The following is a 27641-nucleotide window of genomic DNA, read 5'->3' as shown; positions in this document are numbered from 1 at the left end:
CGAATTTTCAAGGATCCTTCCTCTTCTTCAGGGATGACAGTGTGAATATTCGCACTGTCATCCCTGAAGAAGAGGAAGGATCCTCGAAAATTCGGATTATTCATTAAATCAATATTGGCTATTAATGCATTCCCTGCATTCCTCTGTTGTGACTTTATTATTGCTATTTCTAGTACTGCCAATACGCGGAACAACTACAATATATATATATATATATATATATATATATATATATATATATATATATATATATATATATATATCATAATACCGGTATACTATTCTATGGTAAAAGATTGGAATGACAAGTAAAGAAGTATATTGCTGTTTTTTTTTTTTTTTTGTTTTTTTTTAAGAGCTCATCTTTCATACAGTTGACTACTTTACCGACACCAGAAAAAAGAAATACTAGTCATTTTCTCGTTAACATGAAACAAGATAAGATATCATTACTTTGGATGCTGACTAATTTTGTAGAAAGAAAAAACAAACAAAAAACAAACAAACAATAAAACAAGAACAAGGAAAATGTGACATTCGCAGATCATATTTGAGATATTGAGGTGTTGGATGTACACATTTTATGAACCGCCTTCTCAGTATATATAGCAGTGGTCCGATGCAATAATTTCTGCGTGCATACCAATATCAGTAACACAAGGAATATTTTGCAGTTTCATTGAACAGTCTGTGTTGAAAGTGTTTTTCTTTTCAAGCAAAAAGTTGAAAAGCTGAGATTCCAGTACTGATTGTCTAATAGTCTTCTTGCATGTTGCGCATCCTTGATTTCCTTGATTGTTTGTTTCGTGTTGGAAAAATGATTTTGTAAATTCTCAGATCCATGGGGAATGTACATGTATTTACGTGTAAACATGTGCATGATAATTATGTAATTGATTACTAGTAAACTGCAGGTGCCCAAGGGCAACAATCTAATTTGCATATTACGCGCGGCAAACCGCTCCAGTGTGCACAGCGTGCCGCTGCGGCAGAGTTTAGCGGCAAACCGCCGCCGCTGCCGCTGCCGCAAAACCGCTCCAATATGAACGGACCTTTAGGCATCAAAATCAATGGTCACAAGTTCTAATTCGGATGTAAACCATTGTAAACATTAATTCAGTTTCGTGTTTAGACATCATTATTGTGTGCATTCAAATTAGTGCGATGGGCTGGCTATGCACTTCAAAGCACTTTCAGTTCTATTTTTGTGCCATCGATGTTCCTATTTGAGCTTTCAATTTCATAATACACATTCATACATCAAAAGCGAGAGTGAGTATGTCCAGTTGATCATTGAATGTGACTTTTGCTTTTCATCCTTAATTTCATCATAATGATCAACATCTTTTTTTTTTTCATCTGAACATTCAGAAAATTTCCTTTTCTCCACTTTTTATGTCAACTTCAATATACGGGTGTAAATCTTTCTTGCATTATCTTGACTCTTATACAGTTTTTTATGTATCTTTAATTTGCATCTTTATTTTCATTATGATCATCATACAATTATTGTTTCTGTAACTTTCCTAATGGTGGTATAATAATAGTAGCAGTAGTTATTGTTTTCACTTTTTTGGTTACTGTTGTTTTGATTGATTGATTGATTGATTGATTGATTGATTGATTGATTGATTGATTGATTGATTGATGGATTTTTTGTTTTGCCATAATGGAAAAAAATGGATGGATGGATGGATGGATGGATAGATCGATCAATAGATTAATTTGAATTTATTTCAACTTTGTGTTCACAAAAGCAAAGAAACAAACGTAATTTAATCATACAATGATTAATTGCTTTACAATGACATTGTTGTTATTCAAATTCATGTAATTCTTCCGTCGAGATGTTTTCATTGCAACTGACTTACAAATTGCCCTCTATCGACGTAGATAAGCAATGAATAGTCAGTGTTTCAAACACTGATCAATGCAGTGCTTATTTACGTCGATGTAGGGCAATTTGTCAATCAATTGCAATGACATCGTTGTTTTTGTGAAGTAGAAAGATAATTAAAACATATTGTTGTTATTGTTGTTGCTGTGCAAGATTACCATTATCATCGTCCAATTCTATATGTCTCGTTTGGGTTTCGTGTTCACGCCAGGGAGACAACATCAGCTATCATCTTGGCTGTAACACCGTATGTCCCCCCCCCCCCCCCCCCCAACGAAAAAAAAAAAAAAAAAAAAAAAATACAACGGGACCCACCGCAATGATATCTTTAAGAATAGTTTAATAGAAATGAGGAATTTTGTAGAGGATGTCAAGAATATCTTCCCTCCAAGTTCTGTCTATTGTATTCACACACAAAAGCATCGATGAAGTGCTAAACTTGGAAGAATCAGACTCATGAATGACATGCTTTACAACATTCCACATTTCTCTATGGGGTTTTCTGCAAAATGGAGCTAAAATATTATATTTTTCAAACCCTGAAGTAGCATTTAGACGGTTTGATCATATTGGGTGTTATCAATATCAATGCAAAAATTTGATTGTAATTTTTTTTGGGGGGGGGGACATACTGTATAATCACGCATAAACTATCCACTGCCTCAGTCTCAATGCCATTGCGCAAGTCTGTAGATGGCGCTGTCGCCATCCAATGCCAAAGAGCAGTAGAAGTCTTTTGCTATCTCAGTGCCACTAAAGCGCGTGACTCACCTCCCTGCTGCAGGCGGTTCACCCCATATACCTCCACTACAATGATGTGCCTTATTGGGTTATATTTTGTATAAGATAAACCTCTATAGGCCCTACAGATCTCCATAATCGAAAAAAGCTGCAATTTATCGTTCAGTAGTCATCATTCTATCATGACATTTCTATACAGAGCAATCTATTTATGGAGCCAAATTCATGTTTCCTCGCGTCCAACAAGCATGGTATGACAATAGGCCTAACTATCGTCGTTCTGTGGTGGGAAATTGCCAATCTTGCTTCTCTAAACAAAAAGAAAAAAAAAGAGAGAAATCATTTCTATTCAGGTATTAGTTCTCGATCACAAGATTAACCATTAGCAATATCGGGTTTTTTTTTCAAGTTCTGCTTCACAAAATATCATGCTTGGAAAATATTAGTGGCACATACGAAATTATGACTTATCGTCTGCATGTCAGCTGAGACTAGTATCTGGGTACAAGGAAAAAAAAAGTGAAATTCAACTTTGTTTACAAGCTGACTTTATATCGATAAGTTGAATGAACAGAAAGATGCGATTAAGTATCATGGAAAAGGACTCAAAATTATTAGGCCTATTTCTTTTTATCTGAAATATAATTTTTACCCAGTTCGAATGCCAGTTTTCATTGGGATTATATTTATATAGGGTCTATGAATATCTTCAATCGTCATGACTAAAGTAGGAGCCTATTATTATAGTAGGAGTCCTATCATTTACCATGAGTGAATAAGACTAAACAGTCTTGAAATCATCTCAGTTAATTAAAATTTTGATAGGTTTTTATGCGTCTCATCACACAATATTACAGTAATAATTATATACATGAAATCGGAAAACTTTGTTGAATTTTCTCTTATCTATTTTCATTACGCTGCCCTACTGTGACCTTACGAATTGTCATCTTATCCAGCAAAGACGGCACATGAAACTTTGAAAACTTGAAAAAAAAAGCAAAAAAAAAAAAAAAAAAAAACGTTCTTTTGAACGGATTTTCCTATTTTCCACAAACTTCATTAATGTATTCACATGCTTTGCTATTGCTATTTTTACTGTATTAGTCACTGCAAAAGCTGAATCCGCATGATCATGTAGCTCCTAGTGTAGCAAATCTTCAAATTGACATGATTGAGCCCAGGTAATCATGTCATTGAAATTGACGCATTTAACGTTGTTGGAGTAAATTGAACTTTTCACATCAGTAGGGCCTATAACAAAGTTATTAAAAAGGCAAAATATTTACCTTGAATTTACATTCAAGGCCACACCTTGCTACTATGGTTGTGAAAGCACAACTGTAGATAATTAGTGTGGTGTGGCAGGGGAGTCCCATCAAAACCAGTGATAGATGGAAAGGATCAAGTGAAGCAATGAAAGTATGACAAATGACAGAGGGCAAAATTTGATAATTTCTTTTCATAATTATGTTGGCGCTTTCACCCTTTTTGACACCAAATTCTGCAAATTTTGCATATCATCCCATGTGCAATCCCCATGACGATGTTCTTTTAGTTTCGCTTTGTATTCAATGCAATATTGCAATGGCATGGGGGGGGGGGGAGGTGTTTGTAGCACACTCGTACTCGAACTCGTACTAGAGTACTAGTAGTCGCGTTGTGCGTGTGTGTAGCTATCTGTACACTGTACTGTTCTATGTAAAAGTACCAATAAGCAGGCGCACCGAGATCGAGAAGCGAAGGTGCCTGTTGTTGTTTACATACATGTACATGACCGAGTGTAGCCTTTAAACAAGGCGACTCGCTCTGCGTGCCCCCGTATAGCGCGTTTACCCCACAAACCTGTTGGCCGGGTGGAGCGAGCCGCCTTTATCCACTCGTTCAGGGATGTGTACTTTTGTCGTTGTTGTTGCTTTATATTCTTTGACAAATTTGCGTACAAATTTGACGCAGAAAATACACACGGCACCAAGGCAAGCCGCGCGCGCTTGCTAACAAATTTGTACGCAAATTTGTCAAAAGCCATGTCTACACCTATCCAAAAACTTGTAGTTATACTAACTACAAGCGCAAAAATGCGTTCCCCTAACCACGACAAAACTTCGATGCCGTTCACACCTACATGCAGTTAGCAAAACCTCGAGGTAAAGATAACTACGATAGAAAATAAAGGGCGCCTAGTTTGCACATAGGGTTGCGCACTATTGTGGAAAAAACTGAGCGTCGTGGTTAACAAAACTCCGTTCACATCTGTCATAGTTTAAGCGCGCTGCCACAGCGCGCTTAAACTACGCGCTTAAACCACGACAACACCCTAAGAAATCTTGTGGTGTTGTCGTGGTGTCTTCGCCTTAAGGTTTTGTCGTGGTTTTCTAAACTACATGCGTCTACATCTACGCTAACTTGGAGTTTAGTGCCTCGTAGTTTACAAAACCTCGAGGTTTAGAAAACCTTAAGGTAAAGGGGCCTAGGTGTGAACCTCACTATTGAATATAATTTGTTAGCAAGCGCGCGCGGCTTGCCTTGGTGCCGTGTGTATTTTCTGCGTACACATCCCTGATGAACGAGTGGCTAAAGGCGGCTCGCTCCACCCGGCCAACATGTTTGTGGGGTAACCGCACGCAGAGCGAGTCGCCTTGTTTAAAGGCTAGACCGAGTGCGAATGGGTGATAACTTGAGCACGTCCCGTACGTTTTATGTGTGGAGCGAGTCTGGTCCTGTCCTTGAGAAAGCAGTGAAGTCGACGACATTAGCTGTCCAATATGCCCCTGATCCGTAAACCCGACTGTGGCCACACATTTTTGAAGGCCCTGGTGTTCCTCTATAATGTGTTCTTCTGGGTAAGTTGGTTGTCATGGCTTTCATAAACGGGAGGATTTTGATCAATACGTCTATGTCGGTGCTTTACTATTTTCACGTTCGAAGGGAGCGAGCTTCTCCCGAATGGGTTTGCCAACAGCAAATGACCCGGGAGCTGCGGCGGAGATGTGTCTTGATGTCCGTGCGGTGGCGTCGCATCTCGTCTTCACTCTCTCGCATGGCATTCAAGCCAAAATGAAAGTAGTGGTTTAGTTCACATGACGCTGTGTCGTACTTTGATCTCTCGAGGCAATGACATGTACAAACGTTTAATCTCATCCACCATCTAGCATAGCATCTAAGACCTGAAGAGATCCTATCTGTTATTTTAACCTTTCATTCTATATTTGAGGAATAATTTTTCGCATTTCACTTTCAGGCTGGCGAGTGTTAATTCACACTGAGATGAGGGACTCTGTTAGGACAGCTAGGTTTCCACATTCCACTTGATAGTATATGACATAATGTCATTGAATATTGTCTCGGCAAACATGTTCTAATGTCGCCTGAGAAAACACATTCATAATATGTTAATGTAATCTACATCATGTAAATTTACATCGTATACATTGTTTATGAATAATGATGAATGTCTGTCATCATGGAAACCTGATGATGTTTAAATGACAAAGTTAAGAGTAAATTCCCATTCTGTATCACACTTGAATTCTTTTAAATTCAGTTAAGACTGAGTTTTGTGGTGATACTGCCAGTTTATGCTGAGAAATACATGTTTTATTTTCGAGATCCTATTTCTACCACAGAATACTTTAATAGGGTTGACTTGAAGATGGATAGCCACCAGGTAGAGTGAAGGACAAGCATGGTGGATCACCTTTCTGTGTTTTTGGTCCTAACAGTGCTAGCATGCAGCCCACAGGTTGACATTTCTGAGTCCCCATGCTGTTGAAGTAAACTTGGGCAGGCATCTATGGGAAATGCCTGCCGCATAGTAAAATTACCTTTTCCTCACCTGGTTTAAAAGCTAGCTGTATCACAAGTAAGGGTACTGTACATTTTGAGTGCCAGCCCGATGCAACAAGTACATGTGCAATTGTTTGTACATAGTATATTGAGCTATTGAAATTTCCACCAAATATGTGCTGTCTTCCATCAAGTTGAGATGCAGCCTTGTGCAGTGTTTTTTGTTTGTTTGTTTGTTTGTTTGTTTTTGTTTTTTGATGTTTGATAAGGGGGAGCATGCCTTGAGCTTGTATTGATGTGGATTTGTCATAAAATTTTGGCCATATGTACAATAAAGGGATTCTCTACATAATAACAATACTTGATATAATTTGGATGAAATTTTGACATATATTAATTATTATACAGTGTAGACAATTTCACTGTATGGTGTAGTCTTGAATGATATTCAAGAATTAAAAAAAAACCTAAATCTATAATGTGTTATCAACTAGCATTCACCATTAAATGATCAGGAGCTAACAGGCTGTATTTAGATTGCCCATCTTTGCTGTCTCTCCTGTCCTTTGTATGTACCTATCCCTACCTCTGGTATGCATGTTGCGTGTTGTTTCGACAATATCACTTTGTTGAAATGGGAAACTTGTAAACTTCCATTTGGAATCCATACACGTGTATTTCATGGCTGATTTTCTTGAAAATCAACTTCTATTTTTTTTTTTGGTGAATTTACTGTATATCAGGGGCTAAGTCAACTTAAAGCATATTGAGTGGAATCAAATTTTAATCATCATTTTAATAGGTGCCAGTGAGGACTTTGTATACAGCACAATTGTCTACAAAGAAAGGTACGAATTTTTAGCAGTCAAAGCAAGTTCTGTTTGAGATGTGCTGTCCTTCAGTATTGAATGCTGATAAATTATGGACAGTCAATGAGCATGGTATTTTGTGCAGTTTTATTAGTTTGCTGCTTTTCTTTTATTGTCTTTGTATTAAATCTTCCTAGCACCAAGACCTCAGAATATCAGTTACAGTGAACACAAACAAGTTCTTATGGAGGCTAGAGGGTTAAGGCACATTTGCATGGCTGTTTTAACAAGATCGGTAGTTCCTGATACTATTCTCAAGGACTATTCTTTGTAAATATGTGTAGGTCATTCTTTCTGAAAGAAGGCAGTTAATAGTATGCATGTGTAAAATGTCCTTCCCAACTGAGGTATTAACTCCACTGTCTGTTTAGAAGGTCAGCCATTGCCCTAGTGGATTGGAAAACTCCACATTGTATGACTATGAATAGATAGAGGATACAACTTTTGTGCATTCACCTTGCAGAGCCATCTTGGCACAAGCTGCAAATCAATGCTATCAGCAGACTGAGTGCAGTGTGATTGTTACTAAAAAGCTGCAATGATTGACTGTGAAGTCCTTTGTAAAGATTAGGCCTTAGCCAGCTCTGCCAAACTGCAGGATCTGTGACATTTATAATTTATGTTTGTAAGTACTGTAAGTACATGGTGTAAGTGAAATAAACCCTGCCAGGAGAAAGGAGAACATGAATTCCTTCACCCCTCCCCCCCCCCCCCCACCACCACACCCTGTGGATACTTACATTGACGACTCATTACAGATGATGGTTTGTACAAATATCCTTTGAAATAATGAAACGAGGACAATGAATCCAACAGATTAAAGCTGAAGTGCATAAATCTTAGATAACTCTTGTAGTAGTATGGAGGTTGACAAATCAACAATTTTTTTCTCCTTTTTTTTTTTTGGTTTTTTAAAGTTATTTGATCTGCAGTTGTTGGCAGCTGTGCATTGAGCTTATGACCTCACTTCCCTGTTTCTGTTTTGAATGTTGTTTTCGGTTTGCAGTCTGGGCGAACACTTTTGGTACAATGTACATAGCATAGTATAGATAGGCCTCCATCTTGTAAACATTAAAGGGATGATATGGATTTTTTTTTTTTTAGATGATGCAGGAAACCTCTTTAAATTATGAAATTTCAAAGAGCGTATAATTCTAAAGATGAATTCAAAGTTTATTTGATGAAAATTGGTTTTGAAATATCTGAAATAGGATTCGAAACTAAAATTGACAGTAATTTGAAATTGATGTATAGAGATGAGGAAATTAAACGAGTATTTGATATAAAATTTTTGGGTGTTTTTATTGATGATAAATTGTCCTGGAATTCTCATGTGAATCATATATGTTCAACAATATCAAAAAGTATCAAGGTGTTCTGTACAAATTACAATTTCTTCCACAGAATATTTTAAAGATGCTGTATTATTCGTTTGTTTCAGTTCACATAAAATATTGTAGTATTGTTTGGGGTTTTACTACAAAGAAAAATATTGATCGTATTCATAAATTACAGAAACGCAGTATTCGTTTGATAACCAACTCTTCATATTTAGCTCCCAGTAAGCCATTATTTCTTAAGATGAAAATTCTACCTGTTCCAGAATTTATTTCTTTGGAGAGTATGATTTTTATGTTTAAAGTTTCCAACAATGTTCTTTCTGAAGTATTTCACAACCATTTCACTTTGAATTGTTCTATACACAATTATAATACCAGGAATGCAAAAAATATTCACACACCATTAAACCGGATTTCAAAAACTCAATCCTCCATTTTTTACCATGGCCCTATTCTTTGGAATACTCTTCCTCCAACACTCAAGAGTAGCAAGACCTTACGTCAATTTAAAAGGCTTTATAAAAAAACATATTTTTGATGAAATGTATCTGAAATTGTAAGTATAAGTATGCATTGTTTCCACCTCTGCCTCTTTTCTTCTCTTTTCTTAGTATCTTTGACATTTGTTTTATCAAATGAATTTGTATGATAATTGTTTAGTTGAAATGTATTGATAATTGTTTGTAGGGGATCATTTCCAACAAGCCTCTTGTGTGCTTTCTATGATCCCTCCATTCAAAATGTATAAATGTTCTAAGGCAATTGTATTTTGATATTTGTAGATGTTATGTTTTGATATGGAAATAAATGAATGAATGAATGAAACAAAGCAGTCCTTATAAAAGGTGGATCCCACCTTTTACTAGGATCACTTTGTTTTACTTCTAGAAGTTTTGGGGTGTCTCAGCCACTTCAAAACCAATTTTCATCACATATCTGTAGTTTGAATTCCTCTTAGAATTGTACATATTGTATGCCTTTCAGCATTTCATGAAGTGGTATGTGTCTAAGTATCCGGCAAAAATATATTTTAAAGGGATAGTACAGTTTTGGTGGAGATGAGAATTGGGTTTTTAACTTTTTGCGAGATACCAAGAAAACACTTATGATATAGTACATAACATACCGTTTTAAGAAGAATTCAAAGTTTATTTGACGAAAATCGGAATGACTGAAACATCCAAAAACAAAGTAAAACAAAGCGATCGTAATAAAGTGTGGGTCCCACACTTTATTAGAATTGCTCTTTTTTGATATCTCAGCCATTTCAAAACCAATTTTCATCAAATAAACGTTGAATTCCTCATAGAATTACATGCTCTTTCACATTTTATTAGAGGTTTCTCATTATCTCACCAAAGAATGTTAGAAACCTGAAATTAGATCTCAACCATAACTGTGCAATCCCTTTAAGCTATTTAACTTCTCATGTCAACCAATACTTTAAACCATCCCTTTAACAGACTGTGTAGTTCTAAAGTACGGTATAAACTTATTTTATCAGCATTATTGTGAGTGACACACATAGTATTAAAACCCTCTGACTATAGATCTAGTCAGTGAGACTGAAATAAAAACACTGGACTCATCTGTAGCCCATGCAGAGAAAAGGTCAATTCATAATCACTGACTGTGCATTAAAGTGCAATTCATATCTCCGTACCCTTCTTTTTTCCCCCCTACTAAAGTGTAAAGAGTACATGCCTTGAGAGCCCCAGACCTGGGCAGGTTCCATGATTCATACTGCCAAGAAAGTAGTGTGTAGAACAGGCCACGGTATTCGATGTAAGCACACTCTCCATCCTGTGCGGGGCAAGGGAGCCGTACCGTGTGAATCACGGACGTGTTTGTCTCTTGGCAACGATTTCACAATATCCTGTCCCCGTCCCTGTAGTGTGGGCACGAACTGGGAGGACATGACGAGAATTGTCGTAGTGTGAAGCAGAAGCTGACTCATTTCTGGGCTGTGTAAACAGCATCGTGTGGGAAATTCAATTCATTTGATTTGTTGAATTTGTTTGTTGTTTGTCTAATTCCACTAACCTACAAACTGTACATTGTAATGCTCTATTTTTAGATATCATTATAAGTTGTTGGGTGTTTTTTTTTTTTTTTCTGGAAGAATGACTGACAGGTGCCTGCAATGTACAAGTTTTTAATGAATCTTTACCCACTTCATATTTTTTTCCAAATTTGTTGTGTTTAGTGTGATAGTTTGATTGCAAATTACAGAATTTTAGTATTTTTTATAACATTCACCATTTTTCTTCTATGTCCTTCTATAAGTTTAAAACAAATTATATTCAAATCTTTGTTGATATCATGACCATGAAATATTGCCATCAGTTAAGACAAAAACATTGAAAAAGAATAAGAATGGATTATGGTAAACTTAGTTATATAGTAAACCACGGTGATACCTCGTAGCCTCTATAAAAGTGGCCTGAAGATGTACAGTTGTACTTTCAATGCAGTACTAATATCCATTGGGTAAAAACCCTCACTCCCACCATACTTTCATATAATATATCTCATTGTGTGCAGTGAATGTAGCCTAAAACCTATGATGTGCATTCCAATCATGGATGTGTACACAGTCTCCTTGCTATTTCAGGGAGTTCTTGTCAGTTTCCTTTGTGCTGTACAAAGTATCAGGCAGAGGCTGATTATTATGCAAAGTATTAAAGTTGCATTGTGGTAAAGCAATTTCCTCTTTTTTTCCTGAGAGTTTTATTCCAGTGGACTTTGTGGTTTGCATTCGAGGCAAAACATTATGATTGTATGCTATATAAAAAAAAAAGTCCCCCCCCCCAAAAAAAAAAAAAAAAAAAAAGAAAAAAAGAAAAAGGTGTACATTTTTATGATTAAATTTCCAAAGTAATTTCATCCTGAAAAATGAGGCTTTTTTTTTATGGCCAAGTCTTTACTGCACCTCTGTAAAATCAAACTTACATGTATGTGTACAGCATCATTGACTTCAAGCTGGTGGACCATATTTACCCAGCCCAAGCATCAAGATGCATGTCAACCTGAAGCCACCATCGTGATTACTATTTTACATACGGCCCTTCAACTGCACTTGCCAATTTCTTCATCAGAACAGCAACAGATTGTAATTTAATGCATTGCCAAGCAGTGTTCTGAAAACAGATCTATGTACATGTATAATTCCGACACGTTTGAAGATGTTCTCCAGCGTTACTCTGCTATGATTTTAATAGCTGCACATTGCATCACAGGGCCGAGTGATACTGTACTAGATCCAGAGTTTTTCAGCATACCAGTACTTCATCAAAGTTCAGAAGTCTTCAGCTCTCACTGTATTTCAAGTATCATTTACCCTAGCAATTTCATAATGTTTCCTTTCAGGTCAGCAAAGTCTTACAGCTGTAGTACTGGTTGAGGTGAGGGATTCATGTTTTGAACATTTCTAAGTGAGATATTGAGAAACCTCTTATGAAATATGAAAGAGCATGTAATTTTAAGAAGGATTCAACATTTATTTGATGAAAATTGGTTTTCAAATGGCTGAGATGTCCAAAAAAGTGATAGTAATAAAAGGCGACAGGCCACAACTTTATTAGCCTGTTCTCTTTGTTTCACTTTGTTTTTGGATATCTCGGCCATTTCAAAATGGATTTTCATCAAATAAATGTTTGATACCCCTTAGAATTGAATGTTCTTTGACATCTCATAGTGTGGTTTTTTAATATCTCGCAAAACGTTAAAAGCTAAATCCTCGCCTTGACCAGAACTGTACACACCCTTATACTCCCAGCAATTTAGTGGCATGATATAGAATACATTTTTCTCACCAACTTAGCGCTGAACACTGAACTGTTTTCCCCACCCTGCATGCTTCGCAACAGTCACTTATACATTGTTCATTGTATATTAGCAGGAAATATCATGGTGATCACAATTACCATGTGGCTATTAATTTGCTGATTCATTTCAACAAGGGATTGAACACAAGAAGCAGGATCTGGTTTTGTACAAACATGTACATTTTTGTACATATCTGTATACCATTGATACAATGTACATAGTATGCCGGTGCATGAATCACACGCACATATACCCGGTATTCAAATAAAAAAGAGGAAATGATAATGATTAAATGAAACAGCAATGAGTCATCAAAGAAATTATCTTATTAATGTCTTGTATGTCTTTGCATTGTATGGAAACATGTGAGGAAGATTATGCTTCATACAGAATAATGCTTAAATGCTTGTAATTTGTTTTATTATTGTCAGCATTTCTCTGTACTGTGTGTTGTCAACTAAATTTTTTTTCTTTTGCTGTCATTTATTATTCTTTCAAAAATGTCAGCATACAATGTACATTGTACTGCATTTCTTCAAATGAATGAAACTGAAGTGGATGGAGCATCTTACACTTGTACATGTACACATTGTAGGTACTTAGATCTACATGATACGTATAAGTGTACATGATGTCTGGCAAGACAGAATGAGATGTGTTAAACGCTGGACCCATGAGTGCACATGGAAACAGAAGACCCCTTTGTCCTCTGTGTGATTCACATTTGTATGTTAGGAGCTCATATCATGGCCTTTAAAATGCCTTTGATAGGTCACGGGATACATTGTGTGCCTTTAAACTGTATTTGCATTGTATCTCAAAGGGGACTGGAATACGTACAGTTGTAGAAAGTCTCTGTCAGTAACTTAATCATCTGTGCTAGAGATACACAATGCACATGTGTAGAAAACTCTTGTTTTGCAAACTTAAAGGGGATGGCTGGTAACTATGATCAGTGGGAATCAGTAGGAATGCTGGGGAATGATTGTTCCAGTTCTTGTGGGATTCATTTAAGAGTACATTATATATCTATTGTTGTGTGAACATTATATTTGCTTCAGAACGGTCTCATATTCAAGTAATGTGCAATTTAACGCCCCGTCACTGTACAGGCATTCTAATCTGGAAACACTAAACAACACATTACTTGAATATGAGACCATTCTGAAGCAAATAATTTTCACACAACAACATTTAATGTACTCTTAACCCGTTGAGGACGAGTCCCGAGTATACTCGGGCAGTATATGGGAATTGCGTGTTGCAGCAAAATCAAACCATCCTCAACGGGTTGAAATGAATCCCACAAGGATTGGAACAATCATCCCCCAGCATTCCCACTGATTCCCACAGATCAGTTAGTAGCCATCCCCTTTAAGCCAGTGGACTATCATGATTCACAAGCTCTCATTCCTTTTTGCTGCACTTCTTCTGTTTGTTATTTTCTATTCACTGTTCGAGAATTAGACACGAAAAGAAAATCATACTTTGATAACACTCTCTGTCAACATCTCATATTCAGATTGGGATGTGTGAGCATTCTGCACCCATGTGCAGCATAATTCATACACCTTTTCGCAAAGAGTATTTAAAGCAAAAGTGTCCAGAATGCCCAATGTACAACAAACCCTGTTCAAACCAGCATTCCATTTAGTAGTAAATCACAACAAAATGCTGGCTCTGAAAGACTATCGAGAAAACTTTCATTTCATTGTCTTGTTTGATACATTTGTACTTTTTACAGTTTACATTGTCAATCAATTTTTGAAAATCAAAATGTGCATTCCATTTCTAGCTATTTGGCACCACACTCTTGGGGGTGGGCATCTATGCAGAGGTTGAGAAGAGAAACTACCAAGCTGTGGACAATGTCATACTCAGCCCGTCGTCCGTCCTCATCTTCGTCGGTTGCTGTATGTTCATCCTGACTTTCATCGGGTGTGTCGGAGCCCTGAGGGAAAACATCACTCTCTTGAAGATTGTAAGTAGAATTATTTTCATTGCCCTTTTTTTTTCGATTAATTTCTAAAGTTTAGAAGTTTGTAGGTAGTGAAGTCCACTGAGTCAGACTGAGAAACCACATTTCACAGCTCATCTCTCAAGACCAAAACTTTATAGGTGAAAAATGATACAATTACAATTTAAAAACAACAACAACAACAATACATTCATGTTGCGGCCTTCAATCTTTTCAGGTTGAAGTTGGAGGCATAGCAACTGATCATCTCTGAGTGATAGACCATGGAGAAGTTGATAGAACCAGCACCATAGATCTAAGTTAAGTGTACATACCATTTCAGCTGGCCATATAGGATGATATATTCCAGTATGACTCTTTATCATCAGCCTTATTTTTCCTGTAATGACAAAATAATGATATGAAATATCTGAAATCTAAATCATAAAAAACTATACACACGACTGTGCTGCAAGAGATCCTAATGTGCTGTATTTTACAAAATTGTAAGTACAATACTTGTTCAATGTGTAATGATTATATGGCATGCTTGAGTTCTTCTTTGCCTGATTATTAGATGGTAGAACACTCGTTCAGATGTACAACATGTACATGTATAAGACATCACCAATATTGGATAACGTATTTTCACTTTTTGCATGCTTTTAGTCAGATTTTCTGTCAAACTGTGTATGTACCCAAGTAAGAATGTTTAACAGCCATTTCAAACCTACATGTATAGTTAGACATCTGTCATATCACTATCAGCAGTACTGTGTAATAGCTATGTCATAAATGTAATGAATTTATGAAAAATGCACACCAATTTTTTTTTCATTGACATTGATATACTGTATACGCCATAATTACGTTTTAGCGAGTCTAAATTTTTGCAAATCGGAACTTCAGAACAATTTTGCGAATGGTTAAATTCACGACATTGTGGAGTACATTACTGAACATAGAAATGTATACAGGCGCACATGTCACATTCATGTTGGGATAAGTTAATATGTTTGCATGTTTTACAATTTGCGAATAGCACCTTACTCGCGAAATTCGTAAAAATAACAAATACAGTAGTCATTTTCAGGTATGACGACGGCAGATAACTGCATGGTATGGCCCTTCAGTCACTGTTTGAGATAGAAAGCACATCATTTCATTTGTTTTGTGATAGTAAGAGTAGCCTCTGATCACCTGCCAAGTGAATGTTTTAAGTCAAGTGAATGGTGTGATATGTTGTGACCTTTCCCTAGTTTGGCTGGACCATCACGATCGTCTTCATGCTACAGCTGATAGCTGCCATCATGGCCATCGTCTTCAAGACAAAGGTACGGCAGCCCTCTCAAAGCTTGGATTCATCCACAGTTGATGATAGATTTTGGAAAAGAGGCACAAACGAGGAGGAAAAGGGCGATGCTTCCTCTTTTTCTAGCATGGAAAAAGGGGAGGCATCTCTTTTTTGTAGCATGGAACTGCAGATTCTGAAACGTAATAGCAGTTTTGTTGCTGCCTGGAGTAATTGCAATTTTTGATTTGTGAATTTTTTGATATCGGGAGATTGCTCATACAGTACCAACTGACCAGTTTTTATGAATTATGCAGACAATGTATCAAAAGCATGAGATCAGGCATGATTAGCCCACTATTACGGGGGGGGGTGGGGGGGGTGGGGGGAGGTTCAATATAGAGTCTGAGGTTATGCACAACAAACCATGGACAACGTCTCTACTGCAAAAACAGTATTTTCATTGTTTTGCAACGAAGTTTCTGGGTGCGTTCATGATGAGAGTTGTGGATGCATGTCATGGATGGCGAAAGTTCAAATTGTGATTTCACGCACACGCATATCCCATACAATTTGTCGTAGAGGAGAGAAAATTAATAACAAGAGAAGTATCAAGTTCGTATTTTATTAAAAGAAGACATCACATACTGATAAGACGAGCATCAATACAACATCACACATGTCACGGCGAACACATTAAAGGCTAACACATCATGCGGTCTCGAACTACATGTATTCGCTCCTGGTCCAGTCTCGTAAAAACAGAGCGAAAAGGGAATCCTTTTTTCGTAATTGCCAAAACAGACGTTTATATACGATCTGGGATGTCGCGTGCCGTAAAGCTGGGTGATCCAGTTACCATGCGAACGATGTGTAAATGGGTCATCCAGTTTCTCAAAGAAGGCAGAGGCACGTGGATGTATAACTGGGTCATGACCTATATCTTTCTGAGATCAAGTCGGCCTGGTCTATATTCAAGTTTGGTCGAGAAAGGGCAGTTTTAGAATCAAGGCGGACCGATCTAGTGAGTATGCAAGTGAATCAGCTATTTGGTATTGGGCCGAACTAGTTCTATGGATGGAGAATCAGATCAGGGATGCATTATTAGATGAAACCGTAACAGTTCGAGACATGATGGCGTCAGCATTTAACAATCACATCGAAGGGGTCAAACAGGATTCGTAAATGTACATGACGAAATATTCTAGGTGAATAGTGGTACACAACATAATCGTATGCAGCATTATTCTTCTTTCAAAAACCGTCACAAAAGCATCAATTCCATTTTGCAAGAGTTCACAATCTATAGTGCAGAATGATCTGCTATCATGAAAGCGTTGAAATCAGGTTGAATCATTTTAACCAAGACTGAATCTTGTTTTATGCATTCCTTTTACTTCATCATAACAGTACTTGTAAATGAAAGTGAATCAATGTTTATTTATTACAGTAGGCAACATTCATGTATAACATGTGAGCGATTTCATTTTGTTTTAATCTTTGTATAATTTCCTTGCAGGCAAAAGCTCTTGTGAGCAACAGTTTCAAGGGTGCCCTTGACAACTACTACGATGACCCTGACATTCACTTTGCCATCGACACTATCCAGTTGAAGGTAAGCAGATACTAGAAGGCTGATAGAAGGTAGGATTTATCATCAAAATGCAGCTGAATTCAAGATTTGTGAAAATATTTTTTCATACATGTATCAACCCACCTTTTTTTTGATGAAAAATTGCTGGGCTGCACTGTCAACTCAAATCAAACTTAACCCGTTTCTTCCGCAATTCTCTGAGTGCCCTGAATGCCCCCCCCCCCCCCCCCATGAGATTCTTTTTGCCTGTCGATCAGAGAACAGACAGGTTGGTAATCCACATGTGCAAAAGCAGTCAAGCGGTACATGATGACATAAATGGTATCCCGGGGTACCAAACAAAAATCAGCCATTTTGTTGAATTATTTATTTTTTTAAAAAGGTTGTACCCGGGGTGCCAAAAAGAGGAAATTATTTTGGTGCTGGAGCTAGCGCGCGCTAGCTACTGCACTGCACTGCACTAAAAGCACACGCTAGTGCATGCATAGTATAACATGCAGTGGCATGGGAATGACTATAACACGCACACACAGTGCATGCATTTTTCTCTGGCTGTCCTCGAGTGGACGTGAGGTGGCGCTACACAACCCGGTTACCCGGGGTACTACGGTACCCCAGGGTAACGTGTGATGCATCACATGTACATTGTACCCCCTTCCCTTGGTCACCTACATGTGCCATCTAACAGTGAAAATATCGATCGAGTGCGAGGTATGAATAGAACATGTGCAAATTAAGCTCAAGATCATATTTTAGCCTATAAATTAAAAGCATTGAGAGTCTACTTTTTGGTCTGTTAATCTCTTTTTGCATATTCAACAATTGTACATCACAAAAACTTCCAAAACTCATTTCAATTCTTATGTATTTTATTGTTTTTGGAATTTCTTATGTATTTCTTTGTTTTTCAACTTTTGTTTTTGCTTTGTTTTTTTATTGGAAATTGTCACTTTTCTACCATAATTAGCATAAAAGTAATCAATGAAAGTGATTAATTGTAAAAAATAATCAGGTTTTTATGACTTTCATGAGAGAGTACTGTTTTCCATAGGAAATGTACACAAAATCACAAAATTGTGCCCATTTTGGGCCGACATGCCGTTACAAAAATGGGCGTGGCTTCGAAAAAGTATGCGCGGACGTTGCAAATTTGGTCTCAAAAGTTGCGCGAGACTTGAACGAAGAAAGTCAAGAAGCCTCGCGACGAGGCCTTCTCGCGTTATAGCGTGAAACGTCGAGAGGGGGCGGATTCTGACACCCCCCCCAGCCCTGTTAGGGTTAAGTCTAGTCTCTCTCAGTTGAACATTGTGTTAGCAGTGAAGAAGAGGATAAGCTGTTGGCACTTTGACACAGGCACTATAAAAGGTGGTTTGTTTTTTTTTAATCTTGTGATTTGTATGATTTGCCAAATTTCACCCAATTAGCAAAAATGTTGAGTTGGCTCAGTCAGATACATGTCTACTTTCCAATTAAGAGACTCAGGTTTTGGCACATAATGTCTCCACCTGAGTAATGTTGTTTGTTATCATGCTGTCAGTTCTGGTACATGGATAAGTGAGAACTGACCCTTTGATTTTCAAACAGGTGAAAAGCAGTAGTCAGCAAACAGTTTTGACAATTTCTTTGTGCCATACAAATGGAGGAACCAATTTGTTGCTTGTATGACATTACGTGTATTTTTGTCCTCTATACTATGTTGCTTTCTCTCCTGTTCTGTTCATTTCACTGAAGTTTACTTTGTATTCTAATGAATACAGCTTGAATGCTGTGGAGGTTTTGATTACAAGGACTGGGAGCAGAACCTATACTTTGCCTGCAACGAGAAGGGAAGCTGTGGTGTGCCCTACTCCTGCTGTATATCAAGCAAGGTAATGACACTGAAGAAGCTGCCATTTCACCTAGTTTCAACACACCCTGCAATCAAACTAGACCACGCATTGCAGAGACAGTCCGGAAAGATGTGATCTTTTTTTCTTTTTTTTTTCTTTTTTTTTTTTACAACTGACCATCCACAATGGTATCTTGACTGTCCCCGAGCTGCGGGGGCACTAACAGCTTGGGGCAAGCCCTACTACATGTACTTGACACCAGATGACGCACATGTGCGCATTTGATGAATACAGTTGGGCACTAATGATTACGTCCCAAGGTCACCTTCCCCTCCGAATTTTGTCCCCAGACCCGACTTGACTCACGGGGACAGGGTAGAAGTCATGGTAAGAGTCCACACTATGGTTTTGGAAGGGAAGGTCCTGCGATATGGGACCTCACGTGAACGCGGGGTTTGCTGCAATGTTTATTACTCATGCCAAGTTTTCATGCTTATGCAAGAGTTGCTATTTTTGACGGGAAGTTACAATTGTAGGTGATATGTCAGTGATTGCTCAGATTGAAACACGGCACACTGCCAGAGAACTAAGTTGCTGCTGCTAGTGATTTTGAGATTGCTTACAGACTGATTTATCCTTCTTGGGACAAATTTGAATTTCTTTGATTGGCAGAAGAAGGGAAACAGGAAAATCAATTGTCTGCAAAACCCTGCCTGAAATAAGGCATTTGTCTTAATAAATTGTCATGCCTTGTATGTAAACTCTTGAAGTGTGTGCTCATTTTTTTTTTTCAAATCGCTTCACCTCATGAGTTAAGCATTCCATAATTACCTCAAATGCACACAATCCAAACTGATGCTCTCAGTATATTAATGCATATCCTGACCTTGTGGAGTTTTGCAAATAGAATCAATGTATATGAGATGTGTGACATTCATGGTAGCTTCATTTTAAAGCTATGTGATGAATCTGCACAGTTTGTGCAAATCGAACTCCACAGGTTGTGTAGTACACTGTTACCCTTCAATTACAACAGCAGAGAAGTAGCTGTTCTGACAAGTTGATAACCTCTCATCATGCATTGTTAAAGTGAGGCAGAATATGCTGTCAAAACTGACAGCTAGTACAGTGATCTATAGATGAACAAGATTTGTAATTTTGATATGGGATGCAGATGAGGTATGGAATCATATAATGTGCATGTTTTAATCATTCAAACTGATTGATACAAATAATCATTTAATGAAATGTCCATCTCTCTTGCAGACTGACATGGTTGTGAACACGCAGTGCGGAGCAGGCATCCGGGAGGGTAACCCTGGACCATTTGCGCTTGACGAGAAGATCTTTGTCCGGGGCTGCACGGATGCCTTGCTGGTCTGGTTCCAGGACCATCTTGACATTTTCATCGGGCTCACTTTGGGCCTGTGTCTGCCACAGGTTGGTACCTTTAAGTGAATTACGGCAAATTATGCAATTTACATACAACTGATGCGTGAAAGCACTTTGTGACAGATAGTGAAAAGGCAGTGTATAAACTGTATTATTATATGATGGTGTGGGGTAATGTGTCTTATGTGTATTTTTATTTATAGGAAATAGGCCAGGCCATGGGAAAATGATCCAAAACTTTCTAACTTCAAAATTCTATGCAATAATAACTTGAATCTTTATATGCTTGAGTGGACAGAGTGAGATTCAGTAATAGTATTTGAAGACCCAAAGGAAATCTTACAAAGATTGCACAAATGCCTCTTATTATTGTAAACCAACATGACTGTGTAAAGGATACAGTGCAAGGCTTGACTCAATCTCATTTTGAATGTAACCTGACGCACAAATTACACCTTTTATATGAATATTCTACGTTAGTATTCATAAAATGGTGATTGTCTCCTATGCAGATATTGATCAACGCTGAACTTATTCTACTACTCGTTTCAACACCGTATTCAACATATTCAGCCCTACTGTGGAGATGCCTGATTATAATAGTTATCATTTTCCAAATGTTGGAAAATATTTTACAGAGGAAATATATCTGTTGTTGACAGCAGTCTTCCATTGGGCCCTGGAGGAAACAATTAACCCTTTCATTTTTATCGATAAGCTTCAACAGGTGCTCCGAACATTTTGACAGATATTGTTCTCAGGGGCAAAGAATGCAGATTTGTTGAAATGGTACATTTGGTCCCCCTCTAAAGGTGTTGGACCAAGGCTAGCGATGTGTACCAAAAAGACTGATTGTTTAGCTATCTTCTCCATCCACTTGAACAGGTAGATTTTATTGCGTGTACAGATACATGTTGAGGGAAAGCTGCATAGTTTGTACATCTAGTTGTTTTGTAAGACCCCTCAAGTTGTAGCTTCAATTTAGTCAGTTATACATCATCAGGGGACACTGCAGGTATGTTGCTTTAAAGGGATCGTATATTTTTGGTTGAGACATAATTTCAGGTTTCTAACATTTTTTGGTGAGATAATGAGAAACCTCTTATGAAATATGAAAGAGCTGTAATTCCATGAGAAATTCAACGTTTATTTGATGAAAATTGGTTTTGAAATGGCTGAGATATCCAAAACAGAGCGATTCTAATAAGTGTGGGACCCACACTTTATTACGATCACTTTGTTTTGCTTTGTTTTTGGATGTTTCAGTCATTCCAAACCCAATTTTCATCAAATAAACTTTGAATTCCTCTTTAAATGGTACCGTATGCTCTGTACTATTTCATAAGTGTTTTCTTGGTATCTCGCAAAAAGTTAAAAGCCCAATTCTCATCTCCACCAAAACTGTACCATCCCTTTAAAACTTCAAAATTCAATTTAGCCGGGGGGGGGAGGGGGGGGGGGGGGGGCGGTAAAAGATATCGGTATGTTTGTCATATTTGATGATTCATGCACATCATTTACAGTGAGTCATCATCTTTTAGACTTCAAGATAGCACTCCCCCCCCCCCCCCCACATTTCCCTCATCAGAAGGAATCCACGATGACCTTACTCTGTAAGGGTAATAAAGTTAATTTGACATACCTCCATCCTATACTTCTTTGTTGAGAAAATGGTGTGAATGAAGCCAATCAAAGAATTTGATGTAAAAGTGTCAATTCAGCGAATGTCTGACCAGTGTTTTCTTTCCTTTTCTTCAGCTCTTTGGTTGCCTCTTGGCATTTTTCTTTATCATCAACATACAGGATTTGCAAAAGAAGTATGAATCTTTTTTTTTCCTTGTTTTTGTTCTTCTTTTATTTGCTTTACAAGTTTGTTTCTTGCTGTAACACTAACACTGAGTGTAACTCCGCTCTCTCATCTCACATATTCTATATCCGGGAGGGACACAACTGAATTACGTTTGTTTTTTTTTCCCTTTCACCTCTGACTTGAATTTAACACTTACTGAGAGGTTTTTGTTGTTGTTGTGGGTTGAGGTCGAGGTTACTCATTGCAGTATCCCAAGTTCTCTCTCTCTCTGTCTTTCTCTTTCTTTCTCCTTAATAATTTGAACTCTCTGCTGGTATCATTTGGACTGAGTCTTGGGTAATAGACAGCACTAAAGGAATTTGTTCAAGATTCCGTAGCATAGAAATATCGGAGAAATATAGGTGGCCCAGTTGGATTGCTCTTCATTTGCTGCCCACTGGCTGCACATTCCAAAGCCATGCATACCAACCATCAACCATGCGTCAGTGAATAATATGTGCATCGAAGTGTATGCTCATTGGTAATGGTTGACTCCAGTCATGATTTTCGGCTGTGTGTGTACTTGCATAGAGGTCAGTGTTGAAGCTTTACACAATTCGTTACGGGTACTCGTGAATACACACGTATATCTGAGCAGGGCCAGCCCTCCCACTCCATGGTATCTTTGTGCAAGAAAGCCAAAGAAAAGCGTAAAAGAGCTTGTAATATCAAATCATTCTTAGGCTTTGAGTTTTCAGGTATGTTTTGTTTTTCAGCATCATGTTGCAGTGTTCTATGCGTTAATGTCATAGACTTTATCAGAGTAAATTGGTGATGGATTTCTTTAATTCCTGTCAGCCGTGCCATAATTCAAAGATAATATGTGCGTTCATAATACCTATGTAAATTAATAGGTAACCTAGCATTTCATCAGTAATGTCTAAAACTGCAATACGCTACATTAACATTGTTGTAAGGGTGTTTTTTTTTTTTTCTGTTGTTGCACAATATTTTTCTTTAATTTTTGTTCTTCACCAAATATTTATTTTGTCTGTAGAATATACTGCCTAACTGACATCTATTTGTCACTCATTAAAGTTTTTTGCTTAGATGCCTGCAAATTAGATAGGGTTAATATTGTTACAGGTTACATGTACGTTCTTTAAAAAAAAAAAAAAAAAAAAAAAAAAAAAACTTTATGTACATGGTTTGATCCTTTTAAATCATCCAGCATTTGAAATATGAGTATCATTTTTGCAGTTGATGAGGCAAGGCACTGATGTACAAGTGTACAGATGTTTATAATATACATGTTACTGCAGGCTGTCCAAAGCTTGGGGGACAGTTTTGACGCCATCCTCAAGAAAATGTAGAGAACAATATTTGTCTGACAGTACTTGCAATGATTTGGTCTTGTGCTGAAAACTTGCAGTATTACAATCAGTATTAAACACTACAGAAATGTTACTGCAAGGAGCGTTTCTGATGTTGCCTTACAAATTTGTACATCTATGACTAGGTATACGTGTATATTCTGTTGGTTTGTCCACTCGGCTCCATATTGATTTCATGCCATATATGATATTCTTGCATGCGCCTAAGAAATGTCATCTACTATACCATATTTATTGGCTTCTTAACCCAATGTTTATGGGATCTTGGGTGTGTCATATTTTGGTTCACAGGGGAATGGCAATATCTAGAAGAGAAAGGGTTAGACGTGCCTCCCTGCTCTGATGCAGCTTAGACTTGGGATAGCCCAGAACACAATTTTATCAGATTAGGTGTTGCTCCTTCTATGATAAGAACTGTAATGGAAGGCACAAGGCTTACCTGCGTTAGGCAGACAACCTTGTCCTCAGAGCATTTTTTTTTTTTTTTTGAAATAAGAACAGAAAAAGAAAAAAAAATCTGTTTTTTAGTTAAGTCCTTGAGTGAACAAAATTTACAGCATCTCTGTCTACTGGCCCACACACATACAGACTACCAGTGAACATTGAACACTTCGTACATACTGTGTTTAGAGATCAGAACAAGGTGATGTGTGGTGGTGCCATCCTCGTGGTGCCTGCATGCCTTCCATAATGTTCTGGTTGATCCTTAGAGGCCATCATGCCCCCATACCAAAGAAAGAGGGAATTTTTTTTTTTTTTTTGCATTTTTTTTTTCTAAAAAAAGGGATTGTGAGATACATTCATACTGCAGAAATTGGACAATTTACTTTTGTCATTCCTGTTGCCATGGGACATTCAAGGATTTAAGACAAGCGTGAGTAGAATTGCATCAATTTGGGGGGGGGGGGGGGGTTATTGTTTTTGCTGAGAACGAAGGAAACACATAACACTGGTTCAGTGCCAGCAAGTTACAACACTCTGAAAACATTCTTAGTAAATTGTGTTAGGTTATATTATTATATATACTTGTAAAAAACTACTTTGTCATCTCATCTAATGGAATAGTGTTCACCTATTTAAAGGTAATATAACTCTCATGGTTTCATTGCTGTACATGGATTATGAATTACTGGATGTCACTATGATATATAAACTAGTGTATATATTCAAATATGCATAACTCTCAATACTAGCAGGTTTCATTTCAAATATTGTATTCAATAACTGACATCAAACAAATGATTAACAACCTAATACATCAATATATTTCATGAACTCACACCATTGCAGTTAATTTAGCATTAACAAGCTATAGAAACAAGTTGAGAGTGAGAGGCATATACCGACTTGGTGTCTGCTTAATAGACTACATATAATCCATGCACAGAAAATATTTTAGTTATTGCACAAGCCAAATTATTCCATTTGTGATTATTCATGCAGTGGCAATCTTTATCAAACTTGAGGACATTTGGTTGATTCTTTGAAAATAACTCTCTGTACTGACAGTTGTCTGTAATGACCTATCTTCAAGTTCTCTGATTTTATCTTTGATTTCTTGTTGAATATGTGTGAGGTTTATTCTTTATTTTGCTTTGCCAACATAGCACAATTAGACACACTGGCACTATTGTTTCTAATGCCACTCTGTTGTGATTCAAGCAAGAACCTTCTCACTGAAAATATAAATTGTTAATTTGTTAATAATAAATTTGTTTTAGGATCAAAGTCAGGAATATAATAATGATACTGTATTCAGTTTTCAAAATCATGTACATTTTATCATAAGAGTATTGGAATAATTCAGTCTGAAACAAGCAGTGCCATGGCTATGGATAAAACGTTTATTATAAATTTGATCAGTTCCCACGGTATCATGGAAGCACCAAGAAGTCCTTCCACAAGGTTTTAAGCTATCACCAGAATCCTATTTAAAAACTATAAATGCATGAAATTGTGATACATGATAGTAAAGGAAAAAAAAAATCAATCCCTAAACCAATTCGCTCATGTGTCATTAATGTTTGCATACTTTGTTAGACAGGTTATGTGGAGAAACCCAAATACTTTTTTGAAGCTTCTCTAATTTGAGCAAACTGAAGGCCATTCACAAGTAAAAGAATTTCACAAGAGATTTTATGAACAATTAACACATCAAATAGTCAGCTGTACTAACTTGTTCAAAATTTACACGTGACAGCAGCATTCAATAGAGTGCCAAAGCGATGATGTCACAGTCTTTTGTTTTAACCAGGGTTAGAACCAGGTACAAGCATGGTGGGCAACAATAGTGTTCACATATTTTGGCCAGGTGAGGCTATTTAGAACCTGTTTCCATGGTGATGAATGGCTGTGGCATCACACTTTGGTACTCTGTAGGAACAGGTGAAGTAAATAGGGTGTTTCTTTGTCCTTGTTGAAAAATTCAGAAGTACAAGCACATTAGTGGGCCTGCCTAACTGAATAAAGGAAAGGAAATCAATAGAAGTGACTACAACAGTTGCCTATTCTACCATCTAGTCCGAATTGTAGGATTATTTGAAGCATTCCCTTTATGATTACTGTGGAATCATTGTCATATTTACGATACGATTTGTGGGTTGTTGTTGTTTTTGTCAGTTACTCGGATGTCTCCTGACGTGGCTCTTCATCTCTAAGATCAGGGAGGCCCAAGACCAGTATGATTACCACCAGGCACCAACATCCTCGGACAAGAAATAGGTCAGAATTGGGGTCGGCATCCTCATCCTAACCGCTGGCATGAAGAGCATACAATGCCCGAGTGTCATAGAATTTTAGTCAGGGGTTAAGGTAGAGACCTATATATAGAACCATATGCATGATGTCTTCCACTGTGTGAATGTGCATTACATTATACACCTAAACAACATGAGTTGATGTTCTAGTGGGCTCTGAAATATTTTTTTTTTATTTTTTTATTTTTTCAGTCAAAGAGGCTTATTTTTTTGTAGTTTTGGGTATTATGTATCAAAAGGAGTATCTTTTTTCTGTTAACTAAATCTGAAGTTTGTTGACATTGGGTATATGGAGTTCTTCTCAGATAGGTTTTGTGGACCTTTATTCATTTATCAATTCATCAATTTATTTTTTGCATTTAAAGTTGGTTTTCCTCCTTTCCTCCTGTAATAAGGCTTGTGAAATTATAAAAATCCTAGAGATATTTCAATAGCAAGACTGCAGTGGTAATATCACTTTCAGATAATCATGAATATATACAATGCATTTTACCTTTCCCATGACTATGCAAATGAGGATCTTTTAGTATGCAAATGACGGTCTTTTGTAGCAGTCATCTGGAGTCCTCATTCATTGCATGCTCATTAAAGTGTGATGAAGCATGCTTCCATAAAGCCTTAATGTCCATTTCCTCGAAAGTAAAAATGATTCCTACAAATTGGTCCTTCTTTCACCTATGTATTTACATGTAAGTTGGTTAAGTTTTCTGCTTAGATGTATATGATTTATGGAGAGCTGCGAATCTCCTCTTGTATAGTTAGACAGCTACTCAAACTTCTCATGTGGCAACATCTTTTTGTGGCTATGTCATGCAAGGCCACTCATGATACAGTTGCCTCATCAGAGAAGCGGATTAGGTGGAGATGTGCTGTGAAGACTCCTTGTATTACATCACAAGGGGGACGGATGTCATTAGACTTTATTGCCATGTGAAGTTACAGTCACTGATACTGAGCGAAATATTGAAAAGCTTCAGCAATAAAATAGATATTACAGTAATATACATTTGTAAATTATAGATGAATCAAGATTTGTTAAAGCTTTATGTGTTTCCTACCTAGCCAAATATTGTTTTGATTAGATTTCATACTTGCCTTTAGTTTTTGTAATTGCCAAAACACACATATATATTTAAAGAAGCTATGAAGACAAGCTCAGTGCCAGTGGATCAAATGAA

At 37.2% G+C, this 27641-nt stretch overlaps 1 protein-coding gene across 1 annotated transcript; it reads left to right on the top strand.

Moving 5' to 3' along the window:
• Positions 1-5352: 5352 nt before the first annotated feature.
• Positions 5353-26678, top strand: LOC140228988 (tetraspanin-15-like). Its single transcript, XM_072309250.1, has 7 exons — positions 5353-5481; positions 14257-14442; positions 15678-15752; positions 17229-17324; positions 19061-19171; positions 20399-20572; positions 26327-26678. The coding sequence occupies exons 1-7, from the start codon at positions 5404-5406 to the stop codon at positions 26426-26428; spliced, it is 822 nt and encodes a 273-aa protein (XP_072165351.1). The 5' UTR covers positions 5353-5403; the 3' UTR covers positions 26429-26678.
• The last annotated feature ends 963 nt before the right edge of the window (positions 26679-27641 follow it).

The sequence above is a fragment of the Diadema setosum genome, chromosome 5, assembly GCF_964275005.1.
Source record: "Diadema setosum chromosome 5, eeDiaSeto1, whole genome shotgun sequence".
In the NCBI taxonomy this organism is placed as follows: Eukaryota; Metazoa; Echinodermata; class Echinoidea; order Diadematoida; family Diadematidae; genus Diadema; species Diadema setosum.
Note: the sequence above shows the minus strand (reverse complement) of the source record. Positions and strands in the feature narration are given on the sequence as shown.

Excerpts from the sequence above, each read along its gene's own strand:
- LOC140228988 (XM_072309250.1), top strand. The coding sequence starts at position 5,404 with ATGCCCCTGATCCGTAAACCCGACTGTGGCCACACATTTTTGAAGGCC. Across the intron at positions 15,753-17,228 it reads CCATCGTCTTCAAGACAAAG|GCAAAAGCTCTTGTGAGCAA; the intron begins GTACGGCAGCCC and ends ATTTCCTTGCAG. Across the intron at positions 17,325-19,060 it reads TCGACACTATCCAGTTGAAG|CTTGAATGCTGTGGAGGTTT; the intron begins GTAAGCAGATAC and ends TAATGAATACAG.